The sequence below is a fragment of the Nicotiana tabacum genome, chromosome 16 (assembly GCF_000715075.1).
Source record: "Nicotiana tabacum cultivar K326 chromosome 16, ASM71507v2, whole genome shotgun sequence".
Taxonomy (NCBI): Eukaryota; Viridiplantae; Streptophyta; class Magnoliopsida; order Solanales; family Solanaceae; genus Nicotiana; species Nicotiana tabacum.
Window position 1 is genome coordinate 162,537,256 of NC_134095.1, and position 13,052 is coordinate 162,550,307.

Sequence of the window (13,052 nt, forward strand, 5' to 3'; positions counted from 1 at the left end):
ATTCTTATCTGAACCGTTGATCAAATAGATCCAACGGTCCAGTTCAGTTCTTTTATTAAACCAAATGGCGACGTATGATCGTATTTAATCAGGACCGTTCATTGTTTTAAATCTAATGGTTCCCAGGCCCTCCCCATGACCCGACCCACTCCCGTCTGAAACCGACCCATTCCCCCAACCTAAACAAACGACACCGTTTGGATAAACGAATTGATCCGGGTCGTAGATCTTACCTGATCCAACGGTCAAGATCAGACCACCCCTCCCCTATATAAACTAAATTCTTACCCCAGCCCCCTAACCAAGCACCCCCCTTTGCCTTCCTGTTCATCATCGTCTCTGAGACGACACCCCCCTAAACCCTAGCCGCCCTAGTTCCCTCTCACCTGAAACCCGGCGGCAACGACGCCGCCGGTCACCACCTTAACACCCCTGAACCCCCTCGACCTCCTCTTTCCAACCATCACCATAACTCTCTTCGAATCAGGCCCCAACTCTTCGAATCTTAAATCGAAGGTGGGCCTGTGGACACGACCATCTCCGATGACCACCAAACTAACACCTAGTGACCTCCTAGCCACCCCCAATACAGATTTTCAAACCGTTTGGTTCGAATCATCTCAGAGCTTCTCGAATCTTCATTTGAAGATTCGAGCCAAACGTGAACTCGTCCAGATCCGTCCCAAATTCATACCAAATAACCCCTAGGCCTCCTTCACCCCTAAGTCGTCTTTGGTTCCCTTCGAATCTGCCAAAAAATGTTCGAACCCCAAATCTGAAGAAAGACAAAACCCTAAAAATTCAAACCATGGAGTCTGTCCAAATTAGATAAAAGATTGGGGGTCTAATAGACCTTAATCGAGGTATTCTCAATCGAGAATACTTCGATTAAAGTCTATTCGACCTCAAAGTGTCCAAATTCAAGTTCGAGCCTGGGTCGGAATATTTTTGAGGTTCTGAGGTATTTTCCTTTTTCTTTTATTCCATATTTATGATTTTTGTTTATCTATGTATCTGTTTAGTATAGTTTTATTAGTTTTCCATCTTCTATCAGTCAATTCTGCTCATCTTCAGCGGACTTTTTATTTTGTCCAATTCTTTCACTTGTTTATTGTTTGCTATAATTGTTATATGCTATAATTTGTGTAATCGATCAAATAAGTGTTGTCAATTGGTCTGGGACATTTGAATGTTAAGATTAGCCTGATAATAGTCTAAGTTATGGTTCATTCATGTCTGTTTCCCCTCTTGCCTCGTCATGTTCTGAAGTTGTACTAAAATGAGTTCATTGTTATATTTGAACTTAGAATTGAGCCTGTTGGTATGTTCAGTTTCTTGAACTGAAGTTATTGGCTACCCTGGATCATTGTTCTTATGTTGATGCCATTTGATCTGATTTAAATCCATCCTGGTTTGAATGGTCATTTGAGTTCACATTGAATTGGTTATAGCTGTTGCAGTTAATTGAATTCAGTTAGTGGTTGGATTTGAATAGTTTGGAGAGGTTCAATGCAGGTTGAAATGGAGTGGGTAGGGCAGTAATTTCATAACTTTCAGGGGGGCAATTTGGGAATGAAACAGTTAAGATAATAATTTAGTGTTAGTGCTTTGTTAAAATAGGGTATTAATTAATGCAATAATAGGGGACAAAGGGAATTGGGAGTGCTGAAAATAAGGGAAAAAGTTTTCTTAGTGGAACTAAAAGTGAAAATCAGGGAAGTGGGAAATTTCTGATTTTAAAAGGGGAAAAGGGGTCCGGGCAGTAGGAAAAGAGGGGAAATAAGTTGTATAAGAAGGGGTGTTGGGACTGATTTAAGGACAGACAGAGAAGGAGATATACTGAGAAAAAAAAAGACAGAAAGAGAGGACAGAAGGGAAAAACAGACAAAGAAAAACAGAAAAAAAGAGCACACACACACATACACACAGAAAAGAGAAACAGAACGGAAAAATAGAGAAGAAAGAAAGAAAAATCAGAAATATTGTTTCTCATATCTGTCCGGGCTTGTTTGGTGATACTGTTTGATTGAATCTGAAATTTTCTTAAAATTTTTGCTACTGTTCGTCTGGTTTTCACGGTTTTTGTCGGTTTTGCTCAAATCTGCTGAATTGTTTGGCATTTTATTTCTGCTGTTGGGCTTCTTTTGCTGCTACTGCTGAATACTACCTCTTTTACCCTCATTTCCAGGTATATATTTAGAATCATGATACTGCAAAGTTTCAAGATTATAGAGAAATGAAATCTGGAATTTCAAATATGTCTGCTATTCATTTGAAGGCATTAGTTGAGTTTCAATTTTTTTAATTAACTATTAGCTTGCACTTGACATGAGAACTATTAGTTAATCATCCTCTTTTGAAGTTAGTATAAGCTTTGCAATAATTCTATTTATTTCAGAATCTCATCAAGTATAGTTATATTCGAATTGTCGAGACAGGGGATTTGGTAGAAAGTCGACTATTCTTAAAACTTTGTATTTAGACCATGTTAACTAAGCGCTTGGTAACATGAAAATATCGGGGAACCACGCTAGTAAACTTCGTCAAGTCCGACATTGTTTAATTCTAGTTGACATAAGTATTCTCGTTTATACAAAAATAGGGCCTAATAATGCGGATAACTCTAAATGAGAGGTGAATCGATATAATTCGTTACGATTAAGATATTGGAATATTACGGGTGGTTCAGATGTGTATTTACTTTACATGTAATGTCATTTTATTAAATCAATTTGTAGATTAGTTCTCTTTCTTAACAACAAATGGCCCATTTATTTTAGGAATGCGATTAACTCATTTCTTAAAAAATAGTATATAAAAAATAATGTCAATGATTTTTACAAAGTATAGATTCAGTATTTGTAAATAGCTTGCATAAGCCGAGATAAAAATTGGTTTGATTTTATCTATCCCAAACTCAATCATCGTAAGCAAACTAACCAAATAATTAGAACTTTGGACTAAAAAAAAGTTGTGTAGAAGGTCGGATTTTATGAATACTAATTGCAACATTTTAAGTCAAAGATATACAAAGTAGAGTTCGCTCCGAGTAGAATAATGGAAATTCTTCGAAAACTACTAGTTTGCTTATCAATTAAATTTTTTTCCTAATTTTACACGTAATTCACTTTGGTAAGTTTTTAAACATATACACTTAGTCTTAAGCCTAGAAAAATAATAAATAACTTGTGCATATAATTATCAAGTACTAAAAATACATAAACAAAATACATATACCGTATTCACGATAAAAATGGTAGTTTTAGTTGCACGTTATTTATTTATTTTTCATCTCATTAATTCTTTTAATTTGAATAGTTTTGAAGTATATAATTCACACGCTTAAAATATAACTTGTGGCCAACACCTAATAAATTTTGATTTTTTTTTAAGAAATCTGGAGGCATCCCATACGGTGATTTCCCATGGCTTTCATATTTAAAAATAGATGGACATAATAAACATTTGTAGAAAATTTATATTACCATCAAGAATATTTTGTGTAATTAGGGACACGTTCGCGTGACCTGATTACATTTCTAAAGGCAATTCGGATTATGCATTCGCGCAATTTCGAGCAAACTTTCTTAATAAAAGGGTTTTTTTCCGGAGGATATTAAATTAATTTATTTCATATAACCCGAGATGTGCAGTTCACTATTTAATCATACAAGAGTGATGAATGTTCGTAATTTTATTTTAAGCACGCGCAATTTCGGCCATAAATTCTTTTTATAATAAAAATATAAATAATGCTATCAATCTCATTGTGTACACATATGCGTGGCACGATTCTTTACATTTATAAAAAAAATATAATGCGATTATACGTACGCGTGATTCGCTTCAAGGAAGGTCTATAATTGTAAACAATCTAACCAAAAGCGGCAACAAAATCATGCAACAAGAAATAATGTATTTAGTAAATCAAGTTAATTAGGCCAAGTATAAAAATGGTTAAGTGACCGTGCTAGAACCACGGAATTTGGGAATGCCTAACACCTTCTCCCGGATTAACAGAATTCCTTACTTGGATTTCTGGTTCGCAGAATGACAAACAGAGTCATATTTTCCTCGATTCGGGATTAAAACCGGTGACTTGGGACGCCATAAAAATCCCAGGTGGCGACTCTGAAATTAATAAAGAATCCCGTTTCGATTGTCCTTTAATCGGAAAAACTCTCTTTACACTACTCCCCCCTCCGGAATGTTGTGTAAAGAAAGAGGTGTGACAGGCCTCACCTGCAAAAGTTTAAAAAAAAAAAGAAGTTAAAGAACATTATACATTATTATACAGAGTTATACATCCTTATACAAGTAGTAAAATGCAAGTCAGCAATGCCAAACATCATTATATTTGATTCATTTTACCGTCATTCGCTCCGGTGCAATCAGATTTTCCCGAAGGAGTTTGTCGTACTTTTTGCCAAGCTCTGTAGATGTCTCCATTGCAAATTTTCTGTTTTTGTTGTTCCACTGTTGTAGCAAATTTGTCATGTACTCCAGCAATCGCATTACTGGTAACTCTCTAGCATCCTTATTTGCTGCATTAATTGACTCTGCAATATTAGAAGTCATTAGCATCGACCTTTTCACTTTGGAGTATGTCCTACACCACCTTTCGTAGCCAATTTCGAACAAGTAAGGATGCACCCTTGGATCAATTTTGCACATCTCTATCATATGGCAATCAAACTTCTCTATTATGTAAGCTCTAGCCAAAGCAAAAAAGGTATTATCCTTCAATTGTTTGTGATATTTCTTGAATGTGCGCTTTACATTCTGCCACAAGTGAACATGCAAATACAATGTGGTACTTCTGGTATACAACTTTTGTGGCATTGAAGATGCTATCGTTTCTAGCTGAAACTATACACATCCCTTCCCTAACACCAAAAGTACCCTTTATCTGGCAAAGAACCACTCCCAAGATTTGTTATTCTCTGAATCTACAATTGCATATGCAAGTGGAAGGATTTTTCCTGTTTATACAAAATAGATATTAGGATTCAGACAATTATACAAATCTTATACACAGTTATACACAATTATACAACTTTATACAAACTGCAAATTTTATAAAAACATCAGCTGTGAAATCCTATACACTTTTATACATGAAACTACAACATTATACAAACTGCAGAAAAAGGTAGATGCAGTCAACTCACCAGCTCCATCATGTGTGCAAGTAGTCAATATGGTACCCTTATATGCTCCTTTAAAGAAACTTCCGTCAACAACCATTATCGGTCTGCAATGCTCCCAACCCCTAATAGATGCATATAGCGAAACATATGCATAAAGAAAGCATCCATCTTCTAATTTGTGCAACTTTGTAACCGTTCCTGCATTTGTATGCCCCAACATATAAAAATACTTCGGCAACTCCTTATATAAATCACTCGGATTCCCTCTTATCATTACCATTGCTATCTCTTTAGCTCTCCATGTTTTCATGTAACTCACTTCAATCCCATGTTGCTTTTGTATGTCCTATATTATATCATTTGCGGTATAAACCTTTTTGGAATTAATATACTTGTCCTTGACTATATTAGCAATTACACCCGAAGTAGCTTAACATTGTGTTAAGTATCTTTCACCATAGCCGCATATGTGATTATTATTGTAACTTCTCACCTTAAATATGTTTACCTTGAAAACGACAGAAGATTTGAAATTCCAAGCACAATTGTCATCTACATACATAAGGTGATACCTAGGATTAAAGATCATTCAACTTCTAAATACACTTATATACAAAAACATAACTAGATATATACTAATTTTAATACCTATATACAAATATATACTACTTTATACATATTTATACATATATATAATAGAATATACAACTATTGTCATACCTTGTTGCGCTTGATCTCTTCACCTTGAATTGGAACCTCTCGCGTATAGCCAAGTTCTTCATCACATTCATAAATGTCTCTTTATCTTTATAAACTTGATCCTCCTCAATAAATTCGTTCAACATATTATCTATTATACCCGTATTTTCACTAAATTTCGTGTTTTCAATGAATTCGATATCACGCCTAATCTGAGTGCTATCAATCGTGGATACATCTATAGAATTGGAACTTGTAGCAACCAAACAACTGGAACTTGTAGCAACCAAACGATTATCATAAATCTCTTTCACTATCACAAACACGAGGTATTCAGTGAAATTCAAGTTTTTCTTCTTTAATTCGATATACACCTTAACACCCCTATCGTTGTAAATCAGGATAGATGGCAAACCATCATTTAGGAGAAAGTTAATCTCTATTATGTTTAATTCACTATCGATCCTAATCTGTTCCGAAATAGCTGCAACTAAATTGTTGTAGCTGAATGTCGACTCGATTATTACAAAATTGCTGACGAAATCGATAAACTTGTTTTCTTCCCATTCACCACTATGAAGAACGTAAACTGGAAAAAGCTCCATCGAACAAAAAGTTGAAATCAAAATTGCGGCAAAAATGAAAATTGCACTGATTTGCAGCAGAAAAATTTCATTCAATTTTGTTTGATTTACTGTTAATTCGAGATGAAGAAGAATTTCTAAGGTTTTTGGAGTTGCATTGACCGCAAGATCGCATTTTTGTAGATTTGGGGAAGAAGAATGGAAAGAATGAGAGAAAATCCCGCTGAAAGGTACAAAATCCCGCTTCTGAGTCCCAAAAAATGAAAATAACGCCCCTTTTTTCGGATATGAGCCTGTTATTTTTGAAATATGAACTATAAAATTAAAAAGGAGGCAGCCCAGTTATTTTAATATGAAATTTTTCCATAAAATTATTATACATAAATTGCTTACTTTAAACCTCACTTTCCTCTTCCCTTTATCAAAAATCTGAAAAAATTTGACCCCAAAAATTAAATAAAGAAAAATAACCTTTTTCTTTGATCCCTTCTATTAATATTTCTTTTAATTCTTTGACAGCAGTCCAAAGGAAAAGTATGTAAACCAATTTTCAGACAGCAAGATCCCAGCAAAGACTAGCCAAGATCTGCGTCTCCTCTCTTTCTAATCTCTCTCACTCTCTCCCAATCTCTCTATCTCTCTCTCTAACTTTCAGCTGCTGATTGACTATACAGAAGCTTAATTTTCTGGCTTAAAAAAAATGGCGAGTGGGTATGGGGATGCGAGCCAGAAGATAGACTATGTATTCAAAGTGGTGTTAATCGGTGACTCAGCTGTAGGCAAGTCTCAGATACTGGCTCGATTTGCTCGTAATGAATTTAGCCTGGATTCTAAGGCCACAATTGGGGTTGAGTTCCAGACACGAACCCTAGTCATTCAACACAAGTCTGTTAAAGCTCAGATCTGGGATACTGCTGGTCAAGAACGGTATCAATATTTTTGACTCTTCAATTCTTCTTTTGAATTACAGCAAGCTCCATTTCTCCTTTTTTTTTTTTTGGTTGTATATGAGTTTAAGGTGCATGCACAGAATAATTAGAGACGGATCCATGATTTAAATTTAGTGGGTTCAGCTTTTAAGATAACTTATTGTACTGTTAAAATTGTGTGTTTAAATATAATATTTGTTGAGATTTTAGTAGGTTTTTACGTACAAATTTATAGTCCGTGTCGAAATTTATGGGTTCAACCCGTAGCCGAAAGGTTACATCCGCCAGTGGCAGTGATGGTGTAATATTTAGACAATCTATTAATAAGTTTGATTGATAACCTTTAATAAATGATAAGTAACCTGCTTTAATTGGTTAAATTACACTGATGTTGTAAAAAATTTACTACACTGTCATCAATGTGTATAACTTAAATCCTATTAGTAATTCCTCAGTCCAAAAGGAATGAAGGGGTTGAGAGTGGAAGGGTCACACTTTTCGTGCTAATTTTGGGGGTGATTCAATATAGGAGTGCTATAAAAGTACTATAAATATTTTTTATACATATTTTTAATAATGGTAGTGCCAGAGGCAGCTTGCGGCGACTATTCTCCTGGTATCTCCGACGATAGCACGGGCACACTGGATATGAGCTACATCATATTCAATGATTTAGTTTGGTTGTTGGAGAGTGATTATCAATTAAGAATTAGATGGGGTATTTGAAAGTTTTGGATAACGTAGCAAGTTTTATGTCTACTTCAAACTCACACTCAAAATGATAAGATAAGGCTATCTAAGGCAAAGACTCAGTTGACTCGAAAATTTACGAACTAAAACAAAGACTTAGTCATGTATTAATGAAGATACGCATAAATCATCACTACACTTTTTACAACCATATATTGTACATGACTAATTTTATTCTTCTATTTCATTTTATGTGTCTTAGTTTTATTGGACACAAAGTTTAAAATGTAGAGAACAATTTTGAATCTTGTGGTCTTAAACTAATGGTGTGAATGACATACCAAAATACCCTTTAAATCTTGTGGTAAACTTGTCATGTCATTCATAAGGGATGTCATAAAGGGTAAAATGGAAATGTTGGAATTCAAAACTTACTAAATATAGTAGGGTGAGATATATTATAAAAAAAAAAAGGGTGACATTCTTTTTGAAACAAACTAACATAGAAAGTAAGACATATTAACTGAAACCAGGGGTTGGGGGGTGGGGTGGGGTGGGGGATTGTTATGACTTATGAGTATTACATTTGGTTGTCAATTGCCATTACATAGATATAATTGTAATGCAATTTTGCTCCTTTCAAATTGATTTAAAATAGTTACTCAAACTGAAAACAGTCATGTGCTTGAGTGGAATCATATCGTGAAATATCATTTTAACTTGACAAATCAATTGAGTTGACCATGTTGAGTAGGCTCAGGCCTAAGTTTTTGACAACTCAGTTGAACTGTCTGAGTCGGGTTGACTTTGTCGCAGTTTGCTTATTTTGCTTTTCTAATTGATTAGTGCAGTGTGCTCAGTCCTAGTTTGCCTAGTTTAATCATGTTTTCAGCATTGACCAGAAAAGACTCTACCAAGTAGTAGGAAAAATTCATCTTTAAGCTTATGCACCATAAACAGAATTTAGTACAGGACCAAATCTCAAGTATCTTGGTATTGATAGTTGAATTTTAAAACCTAAGGAGCCAAGTTCTTTTTATTTGGTTCCTCTAGCAGCTCAGGGATTGCTGTGTGCATGTCAACCTCGTGTTTTCTTGTTGAACTCTTTCCTTATGCGGGTTGGGTCCTGCTTTCTACTGCTCTTTGTTTATCGAATGTATTCTCTTGTCTAGCAATAGTTTGATATAGTAATTAATATGAAAGGTATCTGTCCTGAATGTTGTAGTTTAGGTTGATAGATTGTCTGTCTTGTTTTTGGTTTTCACTAGTTTGGTGGTAACCGGAGAGCTCTTTCTCCAATAATATTCCTTGAACCATCAGGTCGTTTTTCTGTTCACTATGATGTGAAAAATTACAGTCTTTTTGACATTCAACCTTTCTAAGATTACCTATTGAAAAGTGTATATTGATGAATTTGTAGATGATTGTGAAATATAATTTTCCATGTATCATATCATTGGACAAAAAGGCTACATGTGCTCTATTTTGTCCTAAACTGGATAGGTGATAAAAATTTAGTCTATTTCAAGTTGTCACACCATAGATTTTAAATGTTTATAGTATCCTGAAGGAATCCTATCATACAACCCCCACCCCCACCCCCCCACCCCCCACCCCCAAAAAAAAAAAAAAACCCCAACCCCAAAGCTGAAACGGAATGCATCACTTGCCCTCCTTATATATATAATACATTATCATGAGTCTTGATGGAGCTACCAAGTCATTTGCATCTAAGCTAGGACCAAGTATGAAACTAGGACAAGATTGGTGGAGTATGTCTGGGCTTATGAGGTAACAAATTGGACAACTACTTAACTGGTGCAACATAAATGGGATATTATCCATAAATTAGGCCCCATTATTAGTGATTGTATCCCATAGTTAACAGGAGTGGAAGTCATTGTAAATAAAACAGGGATATAGATGTGCAAGGTTGAGACACTGCTCTGATGCAATTGTGCGCAATCTCAAAATTTTGGTTCTCTCTCAATTACCAAAAAGAAATTATTTCATTTGGTTCTCCGTATTTTATTCTTCATATATTATCATGACCATTGTAACCCCAGAGGATAGTCAAGGTCTTTTGGCTCACTGACAAACTGCTTAAAGATGTTCGGAGGCCACCCAGTTTTGACAGAAATAAAGTAGTACCAACTTTTATTGTCACCAGAATCTCCATTATTGATCCAACCATCTTTAATCTCCTTGCTAGTAGTATTTCATCCTGGTCTATCTCAGGTTAAGAATATAGGCCTTACGTGCCCATCTTTGATCTTCTCCTTTTAACTCAGTTCTACTTCTACAACACTCTCGTGTAGTTCACCTAAAGATCTTAGTGTTAAGTCATTCTTTTCACTGAAAAAGTTGTTTCCATTCACTTATTGCATGCTTGTCTGTCCTAATTAGTCAGTTGACCACACCAACAACTTCATTTCACAAGTCTTATTAAGAAACAGCTTTGTTTCATAATATGAACACGGAGATGAAAGGCTCATTTTGAGAGTTCTCAGTATGCACTCACTGATGCGGCTTGAATTCTTGGCTTTGGTGGTGCATCTGTCCCTTGCACTAAGTTCAGTATTCGCATTATGAATTCACATCAGCAGTCACATTGGCAAGGACATATCCAGTTTTCTTTGCCAGCTTTCCTCTGTTTGTTGTTTTTGTTCAGCTTCTTAAAATTACTCTTACATTACAGGTTCCTTTATTGTATTTAAGACCCCAAGTTTTGGGGCGAAAATGTCTCATTGAGATGCTTCTTTAATATGGAGTTGGTAATATTAGAGGGGATGGATGGTAACATTCTAAAACATCAATGCCACTTGAGGTTTGGATAAAACACGGCGTCTTTGGTTGCTAGTTGCTTCCTGCTTAGTGCTTACTAATATGCAAAGTATGCCTGGTATGGATCAGACATTGTAGTTGTTTGGACGAAACATCTACGCTACTATCAAATTGCTATTGTGTGCAAGTGCAATGCCAAATGATCGTTAGAGTTAGTATTTAGTGTATACCCTTCTAGATTCTCACACGCTCTTATACATTCTTGTTACCAAATGTTGATATCCCCATCAGAGTGATACCACATTAGGGATCTGAGTAGCTTGATTTCCACATGTAAAGCTTTTCCTTGTCTAAGACTGTTTCTTGATAAGTGGAATAGAAACTTAACAATTTTGTAACTGATTATCAGATATAGAGCTGTCACAAGTGCATACTACAGGGGAGCTGTTGGAGCTATGTTGGTTTATGACATAACGAAACGCCAAACCTTTGACCACATACCCCGTTGGCTGGAAGAGTTGCGTGCACATGCCGATAGGAATATCGTGATCATGCTGATCGGAAACAAAACAGATCTTGAAGACCAACGAGCTGTCCCTACTGAAGATGCTAAAGAATTTGCCCAGAAAGAAGGATTATTCTTCTTGGAGACTTCTGCAATGGAAGCGACAAACGTGGAGGACGCATTCTTGACTGTGTTGACAGAGATCTTCAACATTGTAAACAAGAAGAATCTTGCTGCAGATGATAATCAATCCAATGGCAATCCTGCATCTTTAACTGGAAAGAAGATTCTTGTACCTGGTCCTGGACAAGTTATCCCAGAAAAGAAAGCATGTTGTAGTTCTTGAGATATCGGGATTCGGGCGTTTCTTTCGCTTTTTAGGTGACAATTTTTCGAGGTATTAAGGTTTCAAAGTTTTACTGATAGTCATTCTTGAAAATCTCATGTATTCGGTTGTAAATTTTATTATTTTGTGATGGTTTTTGTAAAAGGAAATGATTATATTGTTGTCTGTGAGGAATGAGGGCAACATCAGCAGACTACATGTGCTTTTACTAGTTAATATTATGTTTTGTTGTTTAACTTCAAAATACGGGAGAAATTCAAAAGTAGTCAGATTTACAACTGGTCGTTTAAAAATAGCCTAGTTTCAAAAGTAATCGAAATTTAGCCATTTTTCATGTAAAGATAAATCTAAGCGAAAACACTGTTCAAAACTCGGAAAATATGTCAGTATATTATACTGGAGTTCCAGCATAAGTATGCTTGAACTCCAGTATATTTTAGTGGAGTTCCAGCATAAGTATGTTGGAACTTCGGCATAATATGATGGAGTTCTAGCATAAGTACATTAAAACTCCAGCATAATATAGTGGAGTTTTAGCAAGTATAATTGTCCAGTATAATATACTGGAGTTTGGAGCATCAGTGCTCCATTCTCCAGTATATTATACTGGGATCAGCAAAGTATACCGGTCCAGCATAATATGCTGGAGTAAATACACAAGTGCACTGAACTCCAGTATATTATGCTGGCCTCTGTTGCAGCAAAAAAGTAGCCATTTTTTATTGACTTCGTAAACGCTGACTATTTTTGAATGACCAGTCCGAAAACTGGCTATACCGTGCTATTTTTACTCAAACTACATTTCTCTTTCATTTGGAAGGCAAGCTATTCAGAAAAAAAAACTGTAAGCTTTCAAAATAGTTTGTTGCGGAGGATTGGTTATACTAAATTTCGATTTAAACTTTTTTTTTTCTTTCTTCGTTTTTTTAAATTATTTTTTAAATAGGACAGTGGTCGAATGTGTTTCATTTTTATCAAGTCTTGAGTTCGATTTTCTTGGATTGCATTTGATGTTTAGTGTGTTGTTTGGATTCTCGAGCCCAAAAAGTATAACGAGGAGCACAATGTGAAAATAGCATGGGCTAGCCAGTTTTCGAACCAATTATTGAAAAGTAGTCACTATTTTGCTGAAACACGAAGGTTCCAGCATAATATGCGGGATTATGGAGATCCCACGTATAAACTTCTAGCATGTTATGTTGGAACTCAAGCATACGGAAAGTTCCAGCATAATATGCTGAAGCTCATAGTAAAAAATTCGAACTCCTGCATATTATGCTAGAATATTTCTAGATTTTTAAGGGTATTTTTATTCAGATTTTATCTTTACATGAAAAAATAGCTAAATTTCGTTACTTTTGAAAA

General features: G+C 35.4%; 2 protein-coding genes across 2 annotated transcripts; one reads left to right on the top strand and one right to left on the bottom strand.

Annotated features, from left to right (window-relative positions):
* Nucleotides 1–4,185: 4,185 nt before the first annotated feature.
* LOC142170494 (uncharacterized) lies at nt 4,186–4,842 on the bottom strand. Its single transcript, XM_075232420.1, has 2 exons — nt 4,372–4,842; nt 4,186–4,242 (listed from the first exon to the last, which is right to left on the bottom strand). The coding sequence occupies exons 1-2, from the start codon at nt 4,840–4,842 to the stop codon at nt 4,186–4,188; spliced, it is 528 nt and encodes a 175-aa protein (XP_075088521.1).
* Nucleotides 4,843–7,030: 2,188 nt separating this feature from the next.
* On the top strand, nt 7,031–11,931 carry LOC107766135 (ras-related protein Rab11D). Its single transcript, NM_001324905.1, is given in 2 exon segments — nt 7,031–7,360; nt 11,246–11,931. Coding segments are annotated over 2 exon segments (669 nt in total). The 5' UTR covers nt 7,031–7,133; the 3' UTR covers nt 11,688–11,931.
* The last annotated feature ends 1,121 nt before the right edge of the window (nt 11,932–13,052 follow it).